The sequence below is a fragment of the Lagopus leucura genome, unplaced genomic scaffold, assembly GCF_019238085.1.
Source record: "Lagopus leucura isolate 7727_CA_CO unplaced genomic scaffold, USGS_WTPT01 Super-Scaffold_100030, whole genome shotgun sequence".
Taxonomy (NCBI): Eukaryota; Metazoa; Chordata; class Aves; order Galliformes; family Phasianidae; genus Lagopus; species Lagopus leucura.
The window spans coordinates 2,543,371-2,560,516 of NW_024962281.1; the positions used below are offsets into that span (position 1 = coordinate 2,543,371).

At 45.1% G+C, this 17,146-nt stretch overlaps 3 protein-coding genes across 9 annotated transcripts in view; all 3 read left to right on the forward strand.

The window, feature by feature from the left end:
* The window catches only part of DDX46 (DEAD-box helicase 46), a 31,038-nt gene extending 24,738 nt beyond the window's left edge, over positions 1-6,300 (forward strand). The window contains exon 19 of the mRNA XM_042881811.1: positions 6,282-6,300. The gene's annotated coding sequence lies outside the window, so the exon portion shown is untranslated. The remainder of the gene's footprint in view (positions 1-6,281) is intronic.
* The window catches only part of CUNH5orf24 (chromosome unknown C5orf24 homolog), a 16,537-nt gene extending 5,444 nt beyond the window's left edge, over positions 1-11,093 (forward strand). For 2 of the 7 annotated variants that reach the window (XM_042881817.1, XM_042881814.1), the window contains exon 2: positions 6,282-11,093. In XM_042881817.1, the coding sequence (XP_042737751.1) occupies positions 6,285-6,851 (567 nt within the window). In that variant the 5' untranslated portion in view covers positions 6,282-6,284 and the 3' untranslated portion in view covers positions 6,852-11,093. Of the gene's footprint in view, positions 1-342; positions 457-6,281 lie in introns of those variants that run through there. The other 5 variants (XR_006180970.1, XM_042881820.1, XM_042881818.1 and 2 more) reach the window with 5 other exon arrangements.
* Positions 11,094-13,302: 2,209 nt separating this feature from the next.
* On the forward strand, positions 13,303-16,301 carry TXNDC15 (thioredoxin domain containing 15). Its single transcript, XM_042881813.1, is given in 5 exon segments — positions 13,303-13,450; positions 13,562-13,953; positions 14,343-14,506; positions 15,030-15,160; positions 15,863-16,301. Coding segments are annotated over 5 exon segments (1,032 nt in total). The 3' UTR covers positions 16,060-16,301.
* Positions 16,302-17,146: the final 845 nt, after the last annotated feature.

A 17,146-nucleotide genomic window follows, 5' to 3' on the forward strand; every position in this document is an offset into this window, starting at 1 on the left:
CCTCGCGGTAGGAGGGCAAGATGGAGACGGCGGGGGAGGGGATCGCCGCGCCGCGGGGCCTTCGAGCTCCATTTGCTCGGGGCCGCGAAGAGGGGCCCCGAGGGGCCTCGGCGGTGACTCCCGCGGCACGGCCGGGCGGGGCGGGCGGCGGCGCTGCGGCGGGGCCCGGGCTGGGCCGTGGGGCGGGGAGGGCCTGGAGGCGGCGCCGCCGGAGCGGGCAGGGAGCGGCGCGGGGCAGCTGCGGGTGGCAGCCGGGCCGCCGTGAGCCCCGGAGCCGCGGGCAGCCCCTCGTGCGGCCTTCCTGTCTCGCCCCGTCCCAGCCGCGGGGCTGCGTATTGTGCTCGAGCCGCCGGCGTTACCTTCGGCGTTCCCGGCTCTGGTGCTCGCGTCCTGCTTCTCGCTACAGACCCGCCGGCCTGTGGGATTGCGGTTGGTACGGATGTGCGTTTCCTGAAGGTGTGCGAGCGGTGCGCGTCCTGCTCACGTGCATTTCGGGGCTGCCGAGCGCTCGGTTGCTTCCCTGCCGTCCTTGTTTGTTGGTGTGCTCACACGTGTGTATGCTGTGTACCTGTAAATAGGCCGGTGTGTCCTTAATGCTGCGTACGGTAATTCATCAGTAGATGGCTGTGCCTTCAGCTTGTTTGTACTTCTCTCTGGGTGTCACTGAAGAAAGCAGCAGTTATTTGATCCATGTTCTTGTTGTTGATGTTGTTTTGGGTTGCTTTTTTTTCCCCAAAACAGGAGGAGCACTTGGTCGGGACGTTTCTTAATTAGCGGTTTATTCCTATATCAGTATTGAAGTGCCAGAGTTTTTCTTGCTCTATTTTGTTTGTCTGTGTCATTACCCCTCAGTGTTAGGTGCGCCCAGAGCAGCGCTGTGCCTTTGCCCGCTGTGGCGCAGCTCCAGCAGGTGGATGGATGTTGGCTCTGCACGCTGTGTCTGGGGCTGTTGGTGGGTGTCAGAGCCTCCTGTGCTAACCCTGCTGCAGAGAAACCTCATGGAAGCGCAGGTGGGGAGCTCAGCACTGGAAATAGGGGATGTTTGATCCCTCTCTTAAGCTTTAGAATCCTTCTGTGGGAGGCGGCTGGGGAAGGTGAGAACACCCACGGAGATGAATGAAGCACCTCGTGCCTCTCAGCTGTTCTCTGGGGAGAGGAGAGGTGGGCGAGAACACCCGCAGAGATGAATAACCATCTCTAAGCTGAGATCTCCTCTGTTTTTCTTGGGAATAGCTCCTTTAGAGGAGGAGACAGCTTTACAAGCACTAATGATACTTTCTTTATAAACATGCACCTCCACCTGCTCTGTCATTCATATGCATATCTGGCTTGCTTTGAAATTTGGTAATTACAGAACCGCAGAATAATCAGGGCGCCCTTTCACAACCACACTTTCTCAGGCACAGCCTGGCCCCATGGCTGCCTTGTTCCATGCTGCCCTGCCTACAGTTGTCTTCGCCTTTTCCCCACCCTCCAGTCCCTGTGCTGCATCCGGGATTCATCAAACCCTTCAGGGCTTCTAGGTTTGCTGAATTGTCAAAAAGTCATCTTTGTGAGGTCTGGTCAGCTCTGGGAGTAACTGGGGTGGGTCGTGGAGGAGGAAGAGCAGTTGGTGGCAGTGAGGTAACGTGGTGTTGGCTAACCAACTTGGGTCCATCTGTGTTGAGGAAAGCGTGTTCTTGCACTTCCTCTCTCACCCCAGCGCCAGCCAACCGCTGTATTTTCTTGTTGGATCAGTTTTTGCCTGGATGTTGGCTTGTCCTGCTCTTGCACAACAGTTAGTGTTGGTACAAGGAGTGGGGGTGTATAAGAAGAAGAAACAGCAAGATCATCTTGCTCAGAAAAAAAAGGGGGGTTGGGGTAGTTTCTGCTGGTGGTGAAGCCAAACTGTCAGTTGTGTCCATGTGATCATGGTGCAGTTAATTAGATTACTGACATGGCCCTCAATTTCATGAAGCTGTCCTGACTCTTTTAAGCGTCCTCTTTCTCATCATCACTCCACGGTTGTATGATCTTAATTTCAGTAGGAAAAAGCCTAGCTGGTGTTAATATCTGCTGAAACTCTGCCCTTGGGTAGGACAGACTTATTTTGGGGCTGGAGAGCTGAGGGTTCCCTGTTTGCTGGGCTGTGCAGTCACATCATGCTGTGCTGTTGTTGATACAAAGGCGGCCGGCGTTCGAGCTCTCCAGGGGACTGTTTATGAGTGTCTGAGTCTCATTTCCTTCTGTTAGGTATGCTGAATTTTGAGTTTATAGCAAGCAAAAGCAGCCTTCACCTATTGCCATCAAACATCTCGAGTATTCCACCGAGGGAAGTAGTTTTTTGTGTTCAGCATGACTGAAATGGGTTTGGGATGAGCAAAATGCCCCTGCACCTCTACTGAACAACAGCAGTGCCTCTGTGCTGGGAGCTGAGCGTCCTGAGGGGTGGGGAGATGGGGAGAAATGCCTCCAGCTCCCTGCGGGCAGCGCTTCTAATTTGTTGCATTGCTTGGGGAGAACTTTGTTTCTCCATCTTTTTTTTTTTTTTGATAGAGAATAACTGGAGAAAGAAGAGAGAACAGTTCAGGAAGCAATTTCTATTTGCAATCTTGTGTTACTGCAGTCGTACCAGCAAACCACTGCTGTAAGGAGAATGTTTTTTCTTTCGGCTCATTTCAGTTTATTTTATCTATTGTCAGATGATGAGAAAAGCTCTGTTGCACAGTGAACGCTCGGTAAGCGTTTTATAAGCACAATTTGGAGGAACTGGTTGATGACTGTCTTCAGGGGTCGGTTGTGTATTGAATATAGATTCAGGTGTTACAGTGTGTGTTGTGCCACTGACTTCTCTTAATGGGAATTCTCGAGGTACAAGATTTGGAAAATAAGCAGTGAGAGTTAACATCTTCTTCAAATAAGGGTTAGAAAAGGAGCTGGCAGTAAAAGAGACACTTGAAAAATGTTTAATTTCAAGTAGTGGATACTTTTTATTGATGGAAGTATTTCTCTTAGCTGCTGTCCTAGGAAGGAAGAGCAAACCGAATAGCATATCTGCAGTCTTTAAAGGCAGAATGCTCATCTGCTTCTCACACTGCTCTCTGCAACCAAACGGAGCCCTTGGGTGTCCCCAAAGCCTGCAGCCCCTGTGATGCTGAATATGGCACAGAGCCTTCTTTATGTAGGGAGCTTGAACAGAGTTGGTCCTGTGCTTCATTCCAGCTATTCTGACTGGGAGCAGTAGCACAGTACTAGCACAGAAATAATGCTCGTGTTTCTAAGTGCCCTGTCATAGACTTTGTATGTGTTTGCTCTGAGCAGGATTGGGTGGTGGTGAAGGTGTGCTGATACACCTACAGCTCTGTTTATACTGTGGAAGCTATTGCAGGGAAACGAGTGAGTTTTATATACTGTCATTAAAAGCAGAATTCTCCATATTGGCAATAGGTGTTTACCTTTCTTGGTATATTTGAAAAGCTGTAGATAGGCTTCCAGTGTTGTTCAAAGGCCCTGATTCCAGGTGTGTTTCAGCAGCTTTAAGCCAGAAAAGTGCTGTATTTGGGGTCAAGAGAGGCCCTGTTTCTGCCTAACCAAGGGTCATAATATCACAGGAATTACTGAAACTTCCTAAGTTTCTGCTGTGTCTGTACTGTCTTTAATAAGATTTCTATTTCATCTCCCAGCAGAAAAGAGTAAAGAATGTCAAGCTTGACAGTGAAATACAAGATGCTAAGTGGCAGCCTCACTGACAGGTAGAGCTGTGAGCCAAACCAGACCTCGGTGGTGCTGAGCCAGGTCAGCTCTGTGGCACTCAGAATGGTGGTAAGGCAGCAGTGTGCTGGCAGGTGGGGTGATGGCCACAGTCAGAACCCCCAGCAACAAAACCTGCAGGTCCCAGATAGATGGCTCTGTTCCTGTCCTCGTTCCTGGCAGCAGTGCAGCTTCTGTGCTATGGTTGTATGGGGAGCTCTTGTGCTGCCTCTTCCCAGAGCTAGTTTATCCAGTTGTCTCCTCCTTTCCCCAGCATTGGAATGAAAATTGATTACCAGATAGAGAAGGATCCAAACAGAAAACTCGGTGCAGCTTCCAGTAGAAACCCTCTCAAAGTGCCTCTGAATGAGTTTAGTGCAATGCCTGATGTCAACTATTATGTGGAGACATTCAGCAGGATTTAAAACTGATTTAAACCAACCTGCACATTTCTATTTACATACTTCAGTACAGGTTCTAAACAAGTACGTTCTGTTTCACTGGGAACTTTTCAGGCTGGTTGTGCTGAAGAATGCTTGGGCACAAAGTTGTGTGCATTTGCTCATACGATATAGCTGGAGTGGGATTTTTAAGCTGGCATTGCTTTGGATTTTATACCATTCTTTCCTCAGTTATATCCCCCCACCAAAAAGCTTGCTTCTGCTCTTCAGATGACTCATGCTGTGTGCCTGCTTCATTCTTTCATTCCCTACTGCAATGTGAGTACAGAAAAATGAGGCTGGGAATGTCAGAGTAACGAAGGTAGACTAGAAAGCTCTTTTCTAGAGAGAACTTTTCATAAATATGTCTCAGATAAAAGAAAATACAGAATACGAGCATTTTCATGACTTAAATAATAGCAGTAACAAAGACCATGACCAGATGCAAGGAGAGCTGGCATCGGGCTATTTTCCACTTGAAGGCAGTGTTTGCAGAGCGCTGTTGCCCTGGACACTGGGTGCTGACCCTGCCTGTTCTGTGCTAGAGGCAGGCTTGCTAATTATTCTAATATTATTTTTACTGGCTAGTCAACATCTGCAGTAACAGTAGTTGCATGTTTGCGCCACCATTTCCCCACTCCACATTCAGAACTGTAGCACGTGGATAATCTCTGCTAGAACCATCTATTATTTGCACTGTACTGCTATCACGGTTTCACTATTTGACATAAAACCATATTCATGTATTTGCACAAGAGTAATGCATACACTGTAACATGCATTTTGGAGCCAAGGTAAATGGGAGTTTGAGCAGGGAGTGTAACCATTGTGATCAGAAGGAAAGGGCACGCATGGGGATTTTCTCCTGGGTAAACAGGCTGCTGCTGGGATTGTTTCTCTGGCAGGGAGGAAACCTTTGCAACTGTGGGATAAATTCAGTGATCGATGGTAGAATTTAGAGTTGTTTGCTTTAGGAGATGCTCCTTATCTACAGGAGCCAAAATACCATCAATGTTCCAGACCTTAGCTGTTAGAGAATATACCACAGCAAGAAACATTTGTCCTTCTAGTTGTGACTGTAGGGCACAGAATTGCTCTGAAGAGCTCGATAGTGATGGGTTAATCTTGTCTTCAGCGTGGTTAAACGGTTACACAGGCTGAATGGGTGCAAATGTCATCCTGTTCCTCTTTGAGCACCTGGTTGGCTGCTGCTGTCCTTACCTGCTGGATGTCTGTCTGGAGCTGGGGCAGCGTGCAGAGCTGCACAGGAGTCACCTTTGTAGAGTCCTGAGGTTTCTGCTTTGTAACAGATTCCTTGTGTAGCTCTGCATTCCCAGCTGTGGCATTGCTGTTTTTGCAGAGAATCTCACCTACTTCAGTGTTTCTTACGTAATTGTAGAAAGAAACAACAACAGGCAGAGGGTGGTGAGGCACTGGAACAGGTTGCCCAAGGAGGCTGTGGATGCCCCATCCCTGCAGGCATTCAAGGCCAGGCTGGATGTGGCTCTGGGCAGCCTGGGCTGCTGGTTGGTGACCTGCACACAGCAGGGGTTGGAACCAGATGAGCATTGTGGTCCTTTGCAACCCAGGCCATTCTGTGATTCTATGAACAAAACTGATTAGTTCTTTATTAATTATAAAGCAACACAATCTCCGTGAGTCTGTATCTGTTGAACAGGAGAACCACGTGGTGTTTTTCCTTGCTCACAGATGCTGGCTTATCTTGCAACTGGAGCAGCTAGGAGGTGGATGAGATTTGGTTAAAAGGGTTTTGAAATAGCAGTAGGTGTGAGTATATTTTGTATCTTGTGGCTGAAATGCTCTTGTTCAGTTCTTTAATGCACTTCTTCCCTAATTGTGTGCTTCTGAATAGCATGTCCTTCAAATAGTTGCTTTTAACTACACGTAAGGGTTACCATGCAAACCTTCAAGTGAAAACTTACCAAAACTTTTCATTAAAAAAATAATTTACTGGCATCGGTGCTGTTTCATAAAAATGGAAATTGCTTGCACTTGTTGTAGAAAACAGCGGTAAATCTTGAAAGATTTTCTTGTGGAACAGTGCAGTATTGTTTGTTATTGATATAGATTTGTCTCTCTTGTTTTTGATAGAAAATGATGCACCCTGTTGCCAGCAGTAATGCAGCATTCTGTGGGACGGGCAAGAGCTCTTGCCTTAACGAAGACAGCGTGAGAGCTGCTGACCAGTTTGACTTGTATGCCACGCAGCAAAGTAAATACAGCCACGCAGTGAGCCACAAACCCATCGCGTGCCAGCGACAAGACGCGCTCAATGAGTCCCACCTGCAGACCACGAGCAGCAGGAATATAGAAACAAAAGATGAACTAAAGAAAAAGAAAAACCTCAACCGATCCGGTAAACGTGGGAGGCCATCAGGGACCACAAAATCAGCAGGGTACCGAACCAGCACGGGTCGACCCCTGGGGACCACCAAAGCAGCTGGATTTAAGACAAGTCCAGGCAGACCCTTGGGCACAACTAAAGCAGCAGGATACAAAGTCAGCCCAGGCAGACCTCCAGGTAGCATTAAAGCTCAATCCCGGTTTGCAAATCTAGGTTATACTTGTGGCAGTGCAGCTTTTCCTTATCCTATGGTGCATAACAGAGGAGTACATGCTGCTGGTGAAACTAGCAGCAAACTCAAGCAGCCTAACGAATGAAAGGAAGGAATTAGTAACTGCTTACTAATCTGCTTTACTCTGGATTTTTGGCATGTTTCTTGCATTTTATTGTAGCATTTGCATACGTTTGAGTTTCTAGATTTTATTTTTACTCAAATAATGCCATAGTCTACGGGTGCAGTTCAGTAACTTTTAAAGCAGTGTCAAGAGGGCACTGGTATAAAGTCTTTTTTGTTGTTGTTGTTAAGTCACAATTTAAAAGAAAGTCTGAACTGAAGCATAGGCCATGGTGTCTACACCTATCCTATATCACCTATATCCATGTTCCTAGTTTTACGTTCAGTTTTGGGTAAATCTAGTTTTGTGGTTATGCATTAAGTAATTGAAAGAAGGAGGACAGAATTAGCTGGCTGCTGGCTCACGATGGGGCCTATCTCACCATAGGGAACTGGTGCAGATGAGTTCATACTTGATAAAGAAAAAGAAACTATTTGGGACTGTTTAACTTAGATAAACAGCAGCAGTCTGAATTCCTGTGCTTTTTTAAAAGGAATAGAAAGCAAGCTACGTTCTTCACTTCTGCAGGAGCTTCTACAGACCTCAGGCAGATCCATAGAAACTTAACAACCAGACCAAAAAAAAAACCAAAACAAAACAAAACAAAAACCCCCCAACCTTCTTTTTTCCAGTGTTTTCTGGAGTTGTAGCATTAAGTCAATTTCGATTAATGTTCCAAAAATGTTTATGAAAAGACAGCAGGAAGCTGAGCGTTGGTGCAGCGCTCTGCAGCGTCACGGCGCTTTATTCAGCTGAGCTCCTTTGCCTTCAGGTGACAGCTGCTCTGCTTGTTACGCCGGCACAGGATTCTGCTATGTAATTTAGAAATGCCTAAATATATTTACCAAACCACAGATAGTTCTTTACGTTTTGAAATATTTTATAAGAAATTAAGTACTGTTCGTTCTAGTAACGTACTTGGTTAATCCTAAACAGTACGTCCTTTATCTGTAAATAGCTATTTACACTGGTTTTTGCCTTTAAAAATCTGTGCTTAGGTGGCGACAGTTTAATAGCTTTTCAAGTATTAATCTATAATGTTTACAAATTAAACTTTTTAAAGAGGCACCGCTGCCAAGTTTTTGGGCTTCGTTTTGCCAGATATTCCTGGAAATACAGTTACTGCATTGTTGGACACTTAGGCTATATTTAAGTTATGGAACGTTCTATATCTACCAAAGGACACCATTTTCATGATTTATAAAAGCAAACTGTATAGCTGATGCAAACAGGATGCAGTTTACTGCACTGCTAGACCCCAGAGATGAAGTAATTCATAGGAATTCATCTATGCATGCAAGCTGAAAAAAAATGTTGTTGGTTGACTATAAATACCTTTCTTGACTCAAACTTAAGCCTTCCCTCTTTGCAAAAGAAATGTTCCATTTTTCAGCTGGGTGTGTTTAATTTAAGTGTGGGAGAGCGCATGTATGTGTGTAATGTACACATACTTTAATCTAGTCTTCAAAAAAAGAAAATCAATCCTCAATGTTGCATATTGTTTGTTCTAAATTTACTTTTACTGGAATCCGAGCTTTTTTTTTTCCACCTGGAAGAAAGTTTCTATTTAAGCAGTTTGAAGCAAAATGTGACTGGATGATAAATTTGTAGGCTCGTGCATCCGGGGAGGGGGTGGATATATAAAGCTTGGCGATCTGGGGAGTGAAAGAAATCGGGTTAATTAGTGCTTATGCTGGACTGATAACTTTTGTTAACATAAATGCTATTCTGGCCTGCTGACATTTTGATGAGAGCTCTTGATTTCAGTGATGACAACCTAAGAAACAGATGTCATGTTTCATACCTTTTTTATCAGGAAAAAAGCAGCAAGCCTTCAGGTGTTCCAGTGATGCCTAACACATAATGAGCTGGACTTTATGCTGTACTTTACATAGGTGTGTTGAATTGTTTTTGGGGAACTGTGTATGCACTGGCAACTAAGACAATGAACCTCAACTGTACTGGATGGCTCCTTAGTCGATGTATGAATTAACGGCAGCTAAACTGCTACTAAAATAGTTTCTTCATGCTGAAGCTATGAAATCCAGTGATACTTTCTGTTCCTCAGCAAACTCACAAGTCTGAAATTTAGCGGTTTCTCAGAACGATGTAACTTCTGACACATGCAAAATGCTAACGTGAGTTAATTCACCCTCAGGATCTGTGTTGTATTGGCTGTTTTTAATCAGATGGTTTTTCAACAAAAGACTGCTTTAAGTTCTTACCTGAACTCAGCTGGGAAAGCAGTCCTCTTCAGCTGAATGTAGTACCTGCAGGAGCGTCACACCTCGCTGGCAAGGAACGTGTTGCATGTCACCACTGTCCCTTGGAGAAACTCCACTTACCTCCTCTGTTTATCTGGTTTGCTCCTGTTCCACTTCTCACTCGTGCATCTACTCGATGGTGCTGTGCTGTGTGTCAGGAGATGATGCAGCTGTATCACTGTTCTGCTAGTATAATGAATTTTTAATTGAGTATGCTGATGAAATAATGAAATCATCTAAGCAATTTCTGTTCATTACACTGTTTATTAATTATATCAAATGAAATGTAATCCCAGAGGGAAAAAAAACCAAACAAACAACAGTTAATGTTGTCAATTGTGAAACGAGGAGCATAAAGTAGGAAAGTGTTTGCAGAGTCTGTACAGGGCTGCGTGGCACCTGGGATGTGGCAAGGAGACCAGCAGAGTCCTGCTGGGCATTTCTTCATTCTGCTTCATTTCGATCTGACTGCAGTCTACTGGTGCCATGCTGTGAGAGGAAGAGAAAGGAAGGAAGACATTGGAAGTGAAAGAGGAATGGAATTTTCAAATACTTCTGCTTTGCCTACGTGTAGTCTGCAGAATACATTGTGCTTTAATAAAACCCCAAACAACACTTTTCTTTCCACGCAAACACTGAAGCAGCATGTTAATGCCCAAACTTTACCAGTACCAGTGGGAAAACTGGACTTTCCCCCCCGTAGTATGAAAACATAACTTGTAAGGTAAATTGCTTATTTTATATTCTATATCATAATTCAGCTATTCATAAGCTAGGATCACTGTTGTGTGTTAACACTGTTCAGAAGATCTACAAGTTTGCTTTCTAATGATTTCTTTTAATTATCAAGTTTCTAACGTCTTATTTATACATGAATGAAATGTACTCACTTGCTATTACTCCTTGATGATGCTATACAAGTTCACTGTTTAATACACATAGAGTAACGACTATTCAGCTTCTGATTAAATTTACTTAAACTTTAAAACCAAATAGTTTTGCTACTATAAAGTCTTGCACTGGACATTTCAAGATGATAGCACCATATTTTGGCAGGAAAAAAACAAAACAGATACCATCCATCAGCAGAGGCTAACAGTGAAATTGAGTTCAGTACTTTTAAAATCAGCTGTTAGCCTTGTTGTTAAAGCAGCACTCTTTATATCTTGGATTTAGTTCAATCAAAATAACTACGTATCAAGAGCCATTTAAGATCTCTGTTTTGAAGGAATAGATTTTCACTTCGTCTGAAAGAGCTGAGAGTTTGGTTGGGACAAAACCAAGCCTTGTCAGTGAAAAGTAATGTGTCTATGAAAAGAATTACTTGGAACTACAGTACACAGAGTAATTCAGATGTGAATTGAACTCCCTTCCCCCTTTTTGAAGAGCTTTAAAAGGCAGAGTGAAATGAAGTCATTTGTCTGCTGGCTTCGTTAACCGAGACTCTGCTATTCTTTGTTGTATGTATAATAACATTTCATGCTATCCCTAGAGTTGACAGTTAAAGCAATTGATAACAATCATAAATACTTTGACCTGCAGACCTAATTTCTGACCACAAAAGAAGTTTATTCTTCTCTATTTTAATGCATATATTTTAACACTGCTTAAATATATTTATGACTTTAGTAGAGACTAGACTTTTCTCTTTTAAGTTTTTTTTTCAGATAGATAAATCTGTATTCTGAAGTTTGGAACCACTTTCTGATACTTTAACCTTTCATCGTTTGCTTTTCCACAGGTTTACTTTGGGGAAACAGTAATCTGTTAAATATCTAGTATCAGCACCCTGTCCTCTGCTGTAAAAAGCCTGATTAGATACTGTGTATGTTTTTATGTCCATGAACTTGAGCTACTCGTGTGCAATTATGTGTATGGGAATGGAGTAGTGTTCATGATCTGTATTTACATCATCATATGGATGTATATTTATTAATAAAGTTAATACTTTACAACCTAACAGTTATTTCCTACATGCATTTTGTTTTCATATATGTATTTTAAATTCTGGCTTAAGATTCCTATTGCCAACATATCAGACCAATAACTTTAACCTGTCTCTGCTGTAAACAGGAGTTTTCTTCTCCCAGTGTCTCTGTTGCAGGTAAGTGTAGAACATTGTGGTGCAGCTTGTACAGATGTTGCTTAAAATCAGGTGATCGGTTTTGCTCTTTGTCTGCCTGAAGTGCAGGTGAGTCCAACTACAGCAGACTGTGTTTGTGCTCGTGTGGACTGAAAAACGCATCAAGAATTTGTGAGAGTTGGAGGACATTCATAAATTACACAGTTCAGGCTTTTTAGCAGCCTTGGAGGTTGCTTTACTGCTCACGTTTATCACAGGTTACAGCTTCTTCATATGGACAGACTAGCAGTGTGTGTTTGCCAGCTGTGCAAGTTGGACCTTAAAAAAGCTTTACAGTGGTTTTATCTTCCTGATAATGCTGTTTGTGTGTCTGATTTGACACGGGGGTGTGCTTTGGAGCTGGACTGGCATCCTAATGCTCTTGTGAAGTACCTGTCTCAGAGGGATGTCTTCCAATAGGACAAACAATGTAGTGTAAATTAGCAACATCGTACCTATTCAGAAAGATGGCTCAACAAAGTGTCTTTTTGGACCAAGAGAAATGAAAATTGATCTTAACAGTTAATCACGTAAAGCTGTAATTCCTAAAGATAAGGGGCTGCTTTGCTGACTTGCTGTGTGCTGTTCTTACCAGGCTTCTGCCTGTGGCTCTGTGTATGGCTTATCATGTAAGGGAGAGGTGTGGCCTGACATACAGGATTGACAGCCCAAAACTACAGTGCTCTGCAGCTGGCTTGCACCCAGGTTCCCCGCATGGCCTAGGGATGGCAATGTCTCACTTCCTCCCATCAGTGAAAGCATGGCAAAAAATATCTGCTTATCATCCAGGGTTCCTGGAAGGAGTCATTAGCAAACAACTTTTAACTGCTTTGAAGCTGCAGTGTGTTGTGGAATTGTCAGGTGGTATTTAAATGATCTGAGGCAGATCCTGCCTTTCACGCTGTGTTTTTCGTACCAGAAAACCTTGTTTCCAATTAGTGAAAAAATATCACAGCGGCAATTGGTGTGAGTTTGATTATTTAGAGTAGGCCTCAGAGATACGCATAATACTAAAAGTGTTTTTCTGCTGCTTTGTGTGGTCATCTTTGTAAATGTTCAGCTCTGCCCATCTTGAGAGAACAGAAGGCAAAGTCACACCTCCCGAATGTAGTGTAAGGTAGAGCTGCCTGTGTGACCTCAGTCTCTGTTCTGACTTGAATGCTTCTTTTGTTTTCTTCTGTGCTGTTGAACACACAGAAAATCAGCTGTGAGGATTAGGAGTGAATGGAAACGCGAAGACCTTGGCGTTGTCTCTGTTCCATTCTGTTGTATTTCACTCCTTACATTGCCAGGGAAGGAGCTTGCTTGCTGTGACTGAAAGCTGTGACTGTGAAATCCAGCTGCCTTAATACACGGTGCACAAATGGCTGACTAATGTTTCAGTGTTCATCCGTGGCTGCGACACGAGACTCGTATCACACAAGTCCTCTTTCCAACAAACAGCTTTTCTATTGTACGACTGATTCTTGAACAGATGGTCAGCAGTGTGTGGGGCCAGGAGTTGGACTCCGTATTCCTTATGGGTCTGTTTCGACTCAGGAGATTCTCTGTCTCTGTTGGTATTGTTTTGTTTATTTTTTTCCTAGACATTTTTCCTAAAAGCAAATATTTGGCATCTAACGTCAGAAAAATGTGAGCCGCTGAACAGCTGTGGAGGAAACAGAACGGATTTGAGGTGAAGAATGCCAGCTACAGCTGGGATGGAGGGTGTTTCCCTACGGCCTCTTGGACTCCCTGCGTGTGTTTTGTGCTCGATTTCTTCTGTCAACTGGACCGCTTTGTTCTCTGCACAAACTTAACTCGTGTTTTGTATCTTCAGGTCACTGCAGCTTCAATATTTATTCTCATACAATTTATACTCGGCAGTGACTGGGTTCGGCGGTAATTTTTCACGGAGTAATTCCTCGGTGCCCTGCAGCGCTATCGGAGTTCCAGCAGCCTGCCCGTCCCTTCATCCGGCCTCAGCCCAGAGCCGTCCTCTGCCACTGCCGAGAACGCGAAACCCCCCCCGCCAATATGGCGGCACGCCGCGCTCCGCTCCCAACGTATGCACGCATGATACCGGAAGCGGAAGCGCCTAGGCAGTTCCGGCGGAAGTGGCCGTCGTCCGGGGAGACGCAGCGCTGTGGTGGAAATGTGGCGGCTAGTGGTGCTGCTGCTGGCCGGGCTCGGCCGGGCCCTGCCGGAGGATGAGGGTGAGGCCGGGGCCGGGGCCGGGTTGGGGCCAGGCCGAACCGGGAGGTGGGTGCGGAGCTTTCGCCGGGACCGGGACTGGGACTGGGACTGATCTCTCCTTGCTGGTGCAGGGGTGGTGACGGAGCCGGGCGCCGGCGGTTCCGGGCCGATCAGCGGCGAAGCTGTGCGGTACCGGACGGCGGAGATGGCTGACGCGATGCTGGGCAGCGGACCGCCGGGCCGGCCGCCCGTGATGCTCTCGGCGGTGCCGGGAGAAGCGAGAGAAGGGCGGGAAGCGGAGGTTTGCGAGGCGGCGGCCGGTGGAGGGGAGTGCGGCGCTGGGAGCGGGCCCGGGGCTCCTCCCGCCCCGCCCGGAGCGGCCGTCGTGCTGGAGACTGTGCTGCCCGCGGGCGAGGAGCCCAACGGCACTGCCGAGAGCGTGAAGGCCCCCAAGGTGAGCTGCGAGGAGAGAAACGTTACCGGTATCAGCAACTTCACGGTGCAGATCCTGAACGTGTCCCAGGTGAGCGACTCGCGGCATCGTGCAGCTCTGCGTATCGGGGGTGGGAAGAGTTGGTTTGTGTCTTTTAGTGCTTGACCTGGCCGGTTTCTTTGTGTAATGGGGAAAGCTTGAGCAAGGGTTGCATCGTTATGAGCTGAAACAAATGGAACAACAGCTCAGTCCACAAGTATGTGTGTCTCGTGTGTGCGCTTATGGTGAACTGTCAGCCTTAATGCTGTATAGATTCATATCTCTAGGGTTGTTTGTGGCAGTTACAGCCAATGCCAGTTACTGTATCTAGTGTGGATCTTATAATAGAGATGGTGTTTTTTCCGGAGGGGGGTTGTGTTGTATTTTTCTTCTTTTTAGTTAATTAAATGTTTGCTTGCATCTGTTATGCTCTCTCTAAGGATCTGATGGAGTTCTTAAACCCTAACAGCAGTGACTGTACATTGGTCCTGTTCTATACGCCATGGTGCCGCTTCTCTGTAAGCCTGGCACCTCATTTCAATTCCTTACCTCGAGCGTTTCCCATTCTTCGCTTCCTGGCACTGGATGCATCACAGCACAGCAGGTAATCCACACTTCCTGTGCTCTGGTCTCAGTTTATTTACAATAGCAAGGTCTGTGTTTTAAAAACAGCAGTGTTTTTTTAACAGTTTACTGTAAGCAGTTGTGTCTGTTTTCTTTTTAACTATAATGTTTTCGCATTTTCTTCCTCTTGACAACTTTACAGGAAGGAAATGCTACTCTGTTGGTAGCTTACCTGCAAATTGTGTTCTGTTAGCTGGCTTTTGGGTATCACAATCCTGAGGAGTGCTAAATATTCACTCACCTTATGCATATCCTTGGATAACAAAACGTGGATCCATACAGCACTTGTGTGCATGGAGAAGAAACACTGCTGAATGTCATATAATTAATGTAATTGATAAAGCAGTAAGCATCCCTAATGCCACAAAAAGTGGCTGCTTATTATTTTCTTATAAAGCGACTCATTTAGGGAAGCTGACACTTGCTGTGTTGTGGCTGCCTTTGTTCCTTTCTTCAGTGGATTTTTTTCCCTTCATGGCTTGTATGTGCTTTATGTTCTCCAGCTTATCAACTCGGTTTGGAACTGTAGCTGTCCCCAATATCCTCCTTTTCCAAGGTGCTAAACCTATGGCTAGATTTAATCATACAGACAGAACGCTGGAAACACTGAAAGACTTCATTTTTAATCAAACAGGTATGTAAAGCAGCACTGAAGTATCAATGGGAAGAACAAGTTGGCTTTTAGCTCCATACGCAGCTTTCCTTTTATTGTTGTTATTTATTCCTCTTATACTTTTATTTAACATGAATCTGATTAAAAGCCTGAGAGAATCCAGCAGAGATTTGCTGTAGGAACTGAATTTGGAGGGGTACTGAAACCAGAAACTGACTGGGCTGCTTTTGCAGTGTAGAAGGAAATGGTGGGGTATAAGGTAGAAGGATTGGGCACACCTTCATGCCCAAATCTTCCATTTGGGAGTGGGGGAACCTTGAGAAAGTTGCCAGTGCCATGCAAGGCTGAGAGCAGTTGGAGAATAAAACAAAAAAAAACCCATGCATGGGTATAGGAGAGCCTTCGTAAGAGGCCAGAAATGCTGTATTTCCAAATGCAGCAGAGATGCTTGAAACACAGCCCCACAAGCTTACAGAAAATTGTGTGGAATGACAGAACAATGCCTTTCCTGTTCATAAGCTGTGCATACACCTTGGTAGCTGTTCAGTTTTCCATAAGCAAACTGTATACTGGACGTATTAAAATCTAAGGACCAGCTCAACAAACGCTTAGGCCTGACTGTATGCGTGCCTTAGTTTGAGACGGGAACAGAGCTGCAAAGACAAAGAACTTCTCTGTATTTAACGGCTGCTACTGGTGTTGATGAAGGATGTTCTTTTCCAGGCATAGAGGCTAAAAATGATGTGACTGTGACAGAGGAAGACTGGAAGGGGCCTCTGCCCAGCGTTCTGACAAAAGGAGTAGACTGGCTGCTCGTGTTTTCCGTGCTCTTCCTGGCCAGCTTTATCATGTATGCTACCGTTCGGACTGAGAGCATTCGGTGGCTGATCCCAGGGCAAGAGCATGAACACCAGGAGTGATTGGAGGTGCTGAAGCAGGGACACAGTTTGCAGTGTGTGAAGCGGGTTTCGTGTGGAGTGGAAGTACTTAAGAATGAACCGTTGAATTTGTTGGTTGTCATTTATAGTGTTGATGGAAAACCAGCTTTGTTTACTAACTACTGAGTTTTTATAAAGCGAACTGAGGCAAAAAAAAGTGGTGAGTAAACTACTGTGGAGAAACACGAACTGAATAAGTATTTATTAAAGTGCTCTGACCTGTTTGCTTTTCGTGGACCTTAATGTAAATGTGTGATACCATTCTGCTTCACTTTTATGAAGAGATCTCTGAGCTCTGTAGATCTGCTGCAGCACATTGGCCTGCATATGTGGCAGCACTTGGCTGGAGTGCAGGGTTGCTTCTGTACAGCTGAAATCTGGGAATCTTCTTTTACAAACCTAGAAATGTATGAGGTGGTGCTTCTACACAGATTGTGGTCAACACATTGGAATTAGAATGTGGTTTTGGTTCGTGGATTCCGGAAATGAAGAAGTCTTCCAGGGATGTGCAGGTGAATGGTGGTGTCACTAAACCAGATTGTCAGTGAAATGAACTGTGAAGAAGAGAGATATGTTTTAAAATCCAGTTCACTTCATTTGAGTTATCCTAATATCTGAAAAGGTTTTCCCATTAACTGCCTGGGTTGGTTTATACTTCAGGGGAGAGTCATGCCAGCAATTATAAAAATGCAGGTATTTGTTGTGCAGCTCCCTACAGGGTGACTGTTTTCCACCTTATCTGCTGAGGTTAGGTACGGGTTGTCTTGCTCCATGTTCTATGAGCCTTGGCTTGCTGGAGATGCAGCGCAGATCAGTTTAGAGTGCTTTGCAAGGAGTACATATCCCTGAGAGGTGATCTCTGGGGTACCTTTTGGTGCTCATACCTCTCCTGTTGGGGAAGGGCAGGTCCTGTGTTAAGGCTGCAAGGATGAAACTGCTGCTACTGAAGGTCGAGGAAGTACGTAGTTAATAAGGTCTGGAGCAGCAAGGTGGAGAGCTCTTCTCGTCGTTAAGAGAGGCAGACGGCTGCGCTCTCCCTGCTCATCACCTCCTTGCCTATCAACAGAGA